This window comes from Saccostrea cucullata, unplaced genomic scaffold (genome assembly GCF_032062105.1).
Source record: "Saccostrea cucullata isolate Sc308-1 unplaced genomic scaffold, CSIRO_AGI_Scuc_v1 ctg73, whole genome shotgun sequence".
In the NCBI taxonomy this organism is placed as follows: Eukaryota; Metazoa; Mollusca; class Bivalvia; order Ostreida; family Ostreidae; genus Saccostrea; species Saccostrea cuccullata.
This window is the reverse complement of record NW_026930974.1, coordinates 438,646-449,481: the sequence shown is the minus strand read 5'-3', so window position 1 is coordinate 449,481 and position 10,836 is coordinate 438,646. Positions and strand designations below refer to the sequence as shown.

The following is a 10,836-nucleotide window of genomic DNA, read 5'->3' as shown; positions in this document are numbered from 1 at the left end:
GGTATTCGATTGAATCATTTGACCGAATTTTCCTTTCTAAAGAAATGGGCGTGTCTAAACGTAGCTCAAAACGTTCCATCCAAACAGAAAATTTTACCACTTCAATGCGCTTCATTGTATCATGAGTTTACAAAATATAAACCCTTTTTTAATACGTTTTAGTACGAAAAACTCATATTAATTTTTTTAATTATTTAAATCCTAAGTTTCCATGCATTAATATTATTCAAATTCATTGAATTTTATTTTAGATACAATATCAGATTTAATTCATACTTTATTCAAATTTACGCTTTTGTTTCTTACCTTGTGTATTTTTATTATACCGAATAGTTTAGAGCCACGGAAGATACAGTAGCGACGTATCATTGCGAGAACTGCAATGAGAATCTTTGTGAGATGTGCTACTCCTATGTCCACCGTCGTATAGAGGGATTTCAGGAACACGTTATTTTAGAGCACGCAGTCGAAGAGGACAACCAGAACACTACCAGTACATGTGTTCTGCATAGGGCCATTCTTTAAACGTGAGAAAAAGTACAATCTGCTTGCATATAACGACATATAGATGTGTTTGACGGGGAAATTTTATATTTTCGAGGTATTACACACTCTTACATTTTTTTTTTTCATTAAATAAAAAAGGGGGGGTATTATCCATACTTCAGGTGCCTGTGATATCAAACGCTAATAGCGGGGTTTAGGTTGAAGAGACTAGTAAAAAAACATTTCCCAGACAGAGTGCTTGCAATATTATGATAGGTAACACTAATTATTACCTTGGAAATCTGTCTAGAAGTGGGGAACCCCCCGTTTGTTTACAACTTTTGTTTCTTACCTTGTGTATTTTTATTATACCGAATAGGGCCATTCTTTAAACGTGAGAAAAAGTACAATCTGCTTGCATATAACGACATATAGATGTGTTTGACGGGGAAATTTTATATTTTCGAGGTATTATACACTCTTACTTTTTTTTCATTATAAATAAAAAAGGGGGGGTATTATCCATACTTCAGGTGCCTGTGGTTTCATCAAAGGTCGTACGCCCAGTCGTAGTGCTACGCCGGTGTAAAGTCAGGACTAGCACGAATAGTTGCGTTTCATTAAAGAGCGTATCTTTACACCTGACTAAATTTAGACCAAAATTCTACGTCTACTCATGGATAGGCGTAAGTTCGGGCGTAAAGTTTAAATTAAGTAATTTAACTAATTTTAAAACAAATAAGCGAATTCTAAAGAAAAAGTATGGTTCTAAGAAGTCTTTTAAATACAAACATTGTATTTTTTAATTATATACTATGATAAGGCGGGGGGGGGGGGGGTTACAACCACGTAGGGCGTAGTTGATTGGAGTAATAACATACTTAATTAAATCTTCTCAGAAGAAAAGATTGTCTTAATAGAAATTACTTCAAGCACCATTTCTTACGTTTTCACAAAGCATTCATACCCATTTGATTATTGTATTGTATGTATAAGGTATTGTAAATCGACTATACATATATAACTATACATTTATACCCCCGCCTGTTACGCTTTGGGGTGCCATTGTGTCTTATTTTACATTTTGGTCCGACTCATATTTTGGGTTTACCATAGCAAAACATGGACACTGCCATTATATTCATATGGGAGGCGGGAGATCCATTAAAATCGTCTCTTTTGAAGAAAAAAATCGCAAAAATATATTTTTTGAAGAAAAAAAAATCGGTCTCAAAAACACAGTCATCCTCTTTCTGGTAATTTTCTACATTTAACTCAATTAAAGAAAAAAAAATTAACCTTAAAACCAGATAGGTTTTTTATCATGTTCGAAGAGTCCATTTTTAATCTACTCCTCGTCCTCAAGCATGAATTTCTAAGGATCGGAGAGAGGGTTCAGAATCTCCCGAATTTGCATATTTATTAACATTTTAAAATGTACAGAGTTAGGGGCGAAGGTAATTATTCTTCTAGGTACATGTGTATCTGAGACAAGTGAAGTCCCTGAGAATCAAAGACCAAGCCCGCGGATAGGGTCTCATAGACAATAAGAAATTTTTAAATTGGGAAAACATTATTACTTTTATTATATCGATGTAAGACGGTCATAATTACACAGTTAAGTTCAAGAAATGATTTATTCCTAAAAATGTTTTTTTCTCAGACAAACATTGATGCAGAAGACATCTTTATTTTTCGTGATTTCGTCTAAAAGAGTAAATTTTACATACTAGAACATAATCTTAGTGCATATAAAACACACGTAAGAGAACATTATACATATTTTTGATTTCCTGCATAACTTGAATTCTAATGAAAAACAAAATAAAGACTAAATGTAACTTAATTTCTAAGAGAGACGCCACGCAAGCAGAGACTCTCTGTAAGAATATCTTTGTAGTCATTTCTCTATCTCTCTCTCTCTCTCCCTCCCTCTGCATACTTGTAAAACGGTACATTAAATTGAAGCTGCAGATAGTAAAGATTTTTTGTCTATAACTGACTGTACCTAGAGTCTAGTATTTCGAAATTATTTCATGAACCTTTGTGCCATTTTAATAGTCAATCAAAATTATAATGAATCATTTGACAAAAATTTAATAGATGAATGGGGGGGGGGGGCTGTATATAATAAACAGTTTAGCTTTTAATAAAATTCTGAAATACCTACGTACGATCCCTTTTTCACTTTCAATTTATAAGACTTTTGTTATTGAAATGTTGTAAAAACCTAAAATCGATTTCTTATAAGGTACATGTCTCCTAAATCCATACATGTTTCAGTCAGTGCAAGTATTTATTATTCTATAATTTGTGTTATTCTATTCTTTTACGCGCTAGAATTATATACATATTTGTACGCAGTGGACAATGTTTCTATTTTTTGCGCCTGCGCAATGCAGCGTTGTCAAGGACTTAGTCCTGCGACTAAGCGTATCGTTTACGACTAGACTTACGCCACTTGGTGAAACGCAAATTACTCCTGACTAAATTTTGGCGTAAGTCCCGGAAGTACACCTAAGTTAAGGCTTAAATCTACGACCTTTGATGAAACGGGCCCCTGGTCTCGAGATCCGATTTGGTACTCAAGCACTTGGAATTAACAAGCCCAAGTCGATGATGAAGGAAATGTGTGCGGCCGGTGGTTTAACAGGCAACTTTACAAACCACTCTGGTAAAAGAACCTGCGCAACTCAGATGTATTTGTCCGGAATCGATGAGCAAGAAATAATGGCGCGTACAGGTCATCGTTCGGAGAAAGCTGTCCGAAAGTACAAGAGATCGTCTGATAAAATACTTGAAACAGTTAGTTCCGTACTGGATCGGCCCGCACCAAAGAAGATCAAAGTTGAACCACCGACTTGTTCTTTAAATGCCGCTACAGCTGCTGAAGACGAACCCATGGAATTTGATGTGAAATGTTCTAATAATTCCATTTCTCGTAGCACAAGAAACCCAGGAAACAGGAGTGTTCTCTCGGAAATTACTGAAAAAGCTCTGTTTCAAAATTGTCAATTTTCTTTCAATTTCAATTGAATTTGAATAATCCCTGTATTAAATTTGTGTTATGCAATGTTCTTTATAATCAACGTGTTACATGTACAATGTAAGAAGCAAGTACAGCACTGTTTATGTTCGAGTTATTGAGTTGACGAGATTTTGAATCTATGATATTGTCATACTTTGTTTAAATTTTATGTGTTTTCAAAAGTTAAAAATTTTATTTGTTTAGAAAATAAAATTAATTCAATCAAAAAAGAGTATTTTGAAATTTCATCATTGGGAAGTTATTGAACAGTACAGTGGAAGTTATAGAACAGCTAAGCTCCGCCTTCTAGAAGTTACAGTACAGTATACTGGAAGTTATAGAACGGCTAAGCTCCGCCTCCTAGAAGTTATAGTATGCTGGAATTCAGCCAAAGGTTTTCTATCTGATTTAAAGTACGACTAACATCAAAGGAAAAAGTACCCCACCATGACACAATTCAATTTGCAAAAGGCTTCAACAATAATAAAAAAAAATAAATTTCCAGTCACCGCATGTAATCTTGTTGACCAAACGTATACAAGAACAATTTTCACAATCTCATTACCATATTACTCGGTATTCGGTGATTGGATGTCTGATTTCAATGAAATCAATACTACTTTGCATATGAAGTAAAGAGTCTATCAATATCTCAATAATACTGACCAATAACATTGAAGGACTGTTTCCACCAACAGGGCATTTGTACATGTAGTCAGAAGGAACACGTTGTCAGTCAAAACCCGTTCTCTGTCCCCCTAAAAGGATGTTTCATATTTGTTAAAATTTAACAGGATTAAGTTAATTAATACGTATAAAAAAAATAAAACATGGAATTAGTAATGCCATTCTACCATGAAGCGTTCTCAATCGAGTGACCATAGTAACGGTAATCTGTGGTCAATGGAGTGGTAAAGTGTGAAAGCTATTGCTTCCGGAAATATTTGAAACTTTTAACTTTTCGTTTCCCACATTTTAATGTTTCTCATCTCCGACAATTTTTAGGGAGTGTTTTTCGGTAATGACAGCAGGATTGAAGAATTCACCCATGAAAAAATTTAAAGAATGAATTATACTGTATAGTACCTGTATATCAAATGTCTTGGAAATAAGTTCAGTGCAGTCACTGACATTTAATTTAGTAAATATTAAATGTATTGAAAAATTGCATGCTGCTTGAACTCTTTTAACTTGACTTAGTATGTGCAACGTATAATACACATATTTTTTTTAATATGTCTTGATTAATATTTTGAAAAAAGTTGTTTGAAATATATTCTTTTAAAATTCCATTTCCACCTACTTGGTAAACATTAAATTGTCGGAGGGGTGCTTAATAATGTCGGTAATGAAAAAAATGTCGGAAATGAAAAGAAAAATGATCGAAAATGAAACTAGAGGTACTGTGAGCAATGAGCTCACTAAATGATACCCCCGCCTCCCATATGAATAAAACGGCAGTGTCCATGTTTTGCTGTGGGATCCCAAAATATGTGTCGAATCAAAAAGTAAAATTAGGAGGTGCACAATGGCAATACGTAAAAGCCCAAATATATGTTGTGGATTAAATTTCGTCTATTTCGTTGTTAACAATTTTCAACGAAATTAAATCCCACACGAAATTTTATATGTTTATGTATTGAATAGGGTTACTTTCAAAACAACGAAATTTAATGTCAACGAGACTATTTTTGATGACAAATCAACGAATTTTACCCCAACGAAAATTTGTGCTTCTACAATATGTAAAAAAGATTCTGTGAAAGTTTCATCAAATTTCATTCAATGGTATGAGAGGAGTTGCGGATAAGAGATGGGTACCTTAAAGCGTAACAGACGGACGGACGGACAGCTAGACAGACGGACATACCGATTACTATATAACCTCCCGCAGAAAAGCGGAAGGTATAACTAGAGGTACTGTGAGCAATGAGCTCACTAAATGATACCCCCCGCCTCCTATATGAATATAATGGCAGTGTCCATGTTTTGCAATGGGAAACCCAAATTATGTGTCGGATCAAAAAGTAAAAAAGGAGGTGCATAATGGCAATATGTAAAAAAGATTCTGTGAAATTTTCATCAAATTTTATTCAGTGGTATGAGAGGAGTTGTGGATAAGAGATGGGTACCTTAAAGCGTAACAGACGGACGGACGGACAGCTAGACAGACGGATATACCGATTACTATATAACCTCCCGCTGAAAAGCGGAAGGTATAACTAGAGGTACTGTGAGCAATGAGCTCACTTAATGATACCCCCGCCTCCTATATGAATATAATGGCAGTGTCCATGTTTTGCGATGGGAAACCCAAATTATGTGTCGGATCAAAAAGTAAAAAAGGAGGTGCATAATGGCAATATGTAAAAAAGATTCTGTGAAATTTTCATCAAATTTTATTCAGTGGTATGAGAGCCATTGAGAGAAGTTGCGGATAAGAGATGGGTACCCTAAAACGTAACAGACGGACGGACGGACATACCGATTACTATATACCCTCCCATTCTCAAGCTAGGGGTTTAATAAAAGATGTCGAAAAATACTTCAGATTTCCGAAAATAAAACGCAACGACCAGTTTACACAGACGCAACTTGTAAGTGTATATTTATACCCCCCGCTTGAAAAGCGGGAGGGTATATAGTGATCGGGATTTCCGTCCGTCCGTCTGTCCATCTGTACGTCCGTCCGTCCGTCTGTTACGCTTTTTCTCTTATCCGCAACTCCTATCATACTACTGAGTGAAATTTAATGAAACTTTCACAGAATCTTTATTACATATTGCCATTGTGCACCTCCTATTTTACTTTTTTATTCGACACGTATTTCAGGTTTCCCAGAGCAAAACATGGACATTGCCATTTTTTGTTTACCTATGACGTCACATAATAGAAGCTTCTGGATAACATTTCATAGGACGAGTTATTCCTCTTTAAACATTACCGTAAAACAATAAAAAGCAACACATCGACATTATGGGAAGCGGGGGGTATTATTTAGTGAGCTCATTGCTCACAGTACCTCTAGTATACTGGCGTGTGTAAACAATAAGCATGGTATCCATCGCTCCACGTGCAAGTTTACTATTAATTCTTTTTCAGGCCCACATATATTCTATTTTTATGGGACGTGTTGGGGGATCTCTATTTTTTCTTTTCAAATGCTGTATTTAGCCCGACTTTGACATAACAGCGACAAGAAGTGTGTATGAAAGGGGGGGCAAGCAGTATCTAATAAAGAATTTTTACATATCAAAACTTAACTCAGAAATAAATGGAGAAAGAAGGAAAGGATTGGAGCCCCCCCTCAACCCCCCCCCCCGCTTTCCTGCCACCCTCACCGCATCTCCGCGTGTAACAGGCATGTTAATTGTCTTATCAATCGTCGATCGATGTTAAGAAATTTAAAATAAATCGAAATTGTAATCTATTAAACTGAAGTAAAACACACTAAAAATGGCAAAATTCTTGTTAATGTTTTTATACTGTAAATCACTTTTTATTCGCGAGAACTTTATTTTCGCGTAATTACGCGAGATAGTGTGCTCGCAAAAATTTTGTTCTCGCGTATAATAGTATTCCTTAAGATTATATAGAGCAATAACCACAATTCGTGAAAATTTTGTCTCGCTTATCAAGAGTCAATGACTATCTCGCGAAAATAAGGTGTCGCGAAAATTAAGTGATCTACAGTACCCCCTGCTTGAAAAGTGGGAGGGTATGTAGTGATTTGGATGTCCGTCTGTACGTCCGTTTGCTACGCTTTGTAGTACCCAAAGCACAAACATTTAACCTGACGAAAATAAGTGATTTTACAGTGTTAAAATGTTTCCTTTTCTTGGAAGGTGTTATGGGACCAGACGAATATCATTTCAACATCAATAACTCAGTTTTTACAAACTACAATGCAAAACTCAGCCTGGAACTACCAAATCTTCTTCACAAAAGGTAAGGTCAAAATACTATAGTAATGTTGAACCTAGATATCTCGTACACAGATATTTCGAATACAATGAATAATAATTGTAATTTTTAAGTAACGGTTTCTGTTTTGCTATGACGAAGATTTTCTATAAGTTATTGAAGTTGCACAGTATCGTGCTTATAAAATACATTATAGTTGACGTTAGCTTTGTTCGAAATGACTTTAACAAAACTTTTCTCAATTTTTCTGACCTTCACATTTAGACAACTGACTCCAGTGAACCAGACGGAAGTGGATGAGTTAATGGAGGTCAGCAAGAAGATCAGGATTCTGTACGACCGACAAAGAGACTTTCATCCTCAGTATGACTCGTTCTCACTCGCAGGTTTGTCTTCCTTTCAACCATTCGTGCATTACGGGTTGGGGAAGGGGGAGGTGTCAAAATTTGATGTCTTAATCGGTAAAAAATATCTATTTTATAATTTTTATCACCCAGAGAAAATCAAACAGTCAGATGTTGTCTTACTCGGATTTCCTCTCCAAATGCCAATGTCCAGGTCAACAAGAAAAAACGACTTAGAAATTTATGAAAATGTAAGTGAAGAATAACTTAATTGTATCAAAATAAGTGATTTCAAAATAAAAAATTTCCAGAGAAATTGCATAAATTATTTATTTCATCGTAAATGATCTAAACAAAGGTTACAGATAAATATGGACCTGATACAGGCACCTGGAGCATGCACACTGTAGGTTGGTTGGAGCTAGGACAACCCCAGAGGGCTTACGAAAACTTCAAAATGATGTTCCGAAACATCAACGGTCCTTTTAAGGCAAGTCTTAAAACGATACATTGCTTTATTTATTCGTCATTTTTTAAACCATAATGATACAAGAGGCCCAGGGGCCACAGCGCTCACCTGAGCACATCAGCTAGGAAAAAACACATCAGATCAGAACTGAAAGTTAATTTAAGTTGGGGGGGGGGGGGGGGGCTTGAATTTTAACCCCCAAGGGGATCATAATTTGAACGAACTAGAATCTACATTACCTGAGGATGATTCCATACAAATATTACTAATCCTGGCTTTGAAGTACTTGAAAAGAAGATTTTTAAAGATTTTTCCTATATATTCCTATGTAAAATTTTGATCGGCCATTTTGGCCCCGCCCTACCCCCGGGGGTCATGACTTGAACAAACTTGAATCTACTCTACCTGAGGATAATTTCACATGAGTTTCATCTTTCCTGTTTCAATGGTTCTTGAGAAGAAGATTTTTTAAGATTTTTTCTATATATTCCTATGTAAAACTTTGATCGGCCATTTTGGCCCCGCCCTACCCCCGGGGTCATGACTTGAACAAACTTGAATCTACACTACCTGAGGATTATTCCACATGAGTTTCATCTTTCCTGTTTCAATGGTTCTTGAGAAGAAGATTTTTTAAGATTTTTCCTATATATTCCTATGTAAAACTTTGATCGGCCATTTTGGCCCCGCCCTACCCCCGGGGTCATGACTTGAACAAACTTGAATCTACACTACCTGAGGATGATTCCACATGAGTTTCATCTTTCCTGGCCCAGTGGTTCTTGAGAAGAAGATTTTTAATGATTTTTCCTATATATTCCTATGTAAAACTTTGATTGGCCATTTTTGCCCCGCCCTACCCCCGGGGGTCATGACTTGAACAAATTTGAATCTACACTACCTGAGGATGATTCCACATGAGTTTCATCTTTCCTGTTTCAATGGTTCTTGAGAAGAAGATTTTTTAAGATTTTTCCTATATATTTTCTATGTAAAACTTTGATCGGCGATTTTGGCCCCGCCCTACCCCCGGGGGTCATGACTTGAACAAACTTGAATCTACACTACCTGAGGATGATTCCACATGAGTTTCATCTTTCCTGGCCCAGTGGTTCTTGAGAAGAAGATTTTTAATGATTTTTCCTATATATTCCTCTGTAAAACTTTGATCGGCCATTTTGGCCCCGCCCTACCCCCGGGGGTCATGACTTGAACAAACTTGAATCTACACTACCTCAGGATGATACCACATAAGTTTCATTTTTCCTGGCCCAGTGGTTCTTGAGAAGAAGATTTATAAAGATTTTTCCTATATATTCCTATGTAAAACTTTGATCGGCCATTTTTGCCCCGCCCTACCCCCGGGGGTCATGACTTGAACAAACTTGAATCTACACTACCTGAAGATGATTCCACATGAGTTTCATCTTTCCTGGCCCAGTGGTTCTTGAGAAGAAGATTTTTAAAGATTTGTTCTATATATTCCTATGTAAAACTTTGATCGGCCATTTTGGCCCCGCCCTACCCCCGGGGGTCATGACTTGAACAAACTTGAATCTACACTACCTGAGGATGATTCCACATGAGTTTCATCTTTCCTGGCCCAGTGGTTCTTGAGGAGAAGATTTTTTAAAAATGCCAATAATTTTTCTCTAAATCATGATTATCTCCCCTTGGAAAAGGGCGTGGCCCTTCATTTGAACAAACTTGAATCCCCTTCACCCAAGGATACTTTGTGCCAAGTTTAATTGAAATTGGCCCAGTGGTTCTTGAGAAGAAGATGAAAATGTGAAAAGTTTACGACAACGACAACGCCGACAACGACGACGACGACGACAACGCCGACAACGACAACGACAGACAACGGACAAATTGTGATCAGAAAAGCTCACTTGAGCCTTTGGCTCAGGTGAGCTAAAAATGTTTGTACAATTCAATTTCCAAGGTTTTCAGCGAAAAGCCCGCTAATTCCAGTGAAGGTCCGCGATGTGTAAATTTCATCACGGCAGCGGGAGGTCTTCTTCAGGCCGTGATATTTGGTTATGGTGGACTGCGTTTAAAGGACGACCATCTACAGGTGTCCATCACCGATATTCCAGGAGCATCGGAATGGGCTATGTATGATTTGAAGTACAGAGGGTTCACGTTCGACTTGCATCTGAAAGAAAATTCATTGTCCATAAAAGTTACGGACTCAGAGGACGAAGGGATGTCATTGGTCGTAATGTTTCGAGATGGATCCTATCCGCTTCACAAAGGGGAAGTAAAGGTTTTTGGAAATAGAGCCATAAAGCTCAAAGTGGAGGACAAAAAGTCCCTAAATAACATTAGAGATGGGAATAGTGGGCAATGTCACACATGTAATATCTCGGCGATAGAAATGTGTCTTCTTATTATGATTTTATTGCATTCCATGTGCATAGATTTATTTTAACAACAAAAGTATTTATAAGTTTATTACGTTTTAAGGTAAATACATAACGCTTATTAATTTTGGTTAAATATGTAGTAATGACCATGATTAAAAACAAGTCTTAGAGTTATCCTTCTTTGTACAAGTCTTATTCTTCAAACATTACCAACTC

At 36.5% G+C, this 10,836-nt stretch overlaps 1 protein-coding gene across 1 annotated transcript; it reads left to right on the top strand.

The window, feature by feature from the left end:
- The first annotated feature begins 7,294 nt into the window (after window positions 1-7,294).
- Window positions 7,295-10,732, top strand: LOC134230817 (protein-glucosylgalactosylhydroxylysine glucosidase-like). The gene is made up of 5 exons (XM_062712669.1): window positions 7,295-7,462; window positions 7,703-7,824; window positions 7,936-8,033; window positions 8,141-8,272; window positions 10,197-10,732. Exons 1-5 carry the CDS (start codon window positions 7,365-7,367, stop codon window positions 10,683-10,685), a joined length of 939 nt encoding a protein of 312 aa, XP_062568653.1. The 5' UTR covers window positions 7,295-7,364; the 3' UTR covers window positions 10,686-10,732.
- Window positions 10,733-10,836: the final 104 nt, after the last annotated feature.

Bases quoted from the DNA above. Each gene is read 5' to 3' on its own strand.
- LOC134230817 (XM_062712669.1), top strand. From the start codon at position 7,365: ATGGGACCAGACGAATATCATTTCAACATCAATAACTCAGTTTTTACA. The intron at 7,463-7,702 runs GTAAGGTCAAAA...CTTCACATTTAG, and splicing joins CCAAATCTTCTTCACAAAAG to ACAACTGACTCCAGTGAACC. The intron at 8,034-8,140 runs GTAAGTGAAGAA...ATCTAAACAAAG, and splicing joins ACTTAGAAATTTATGAAAAT to GTTACAGATAAATATGGACC.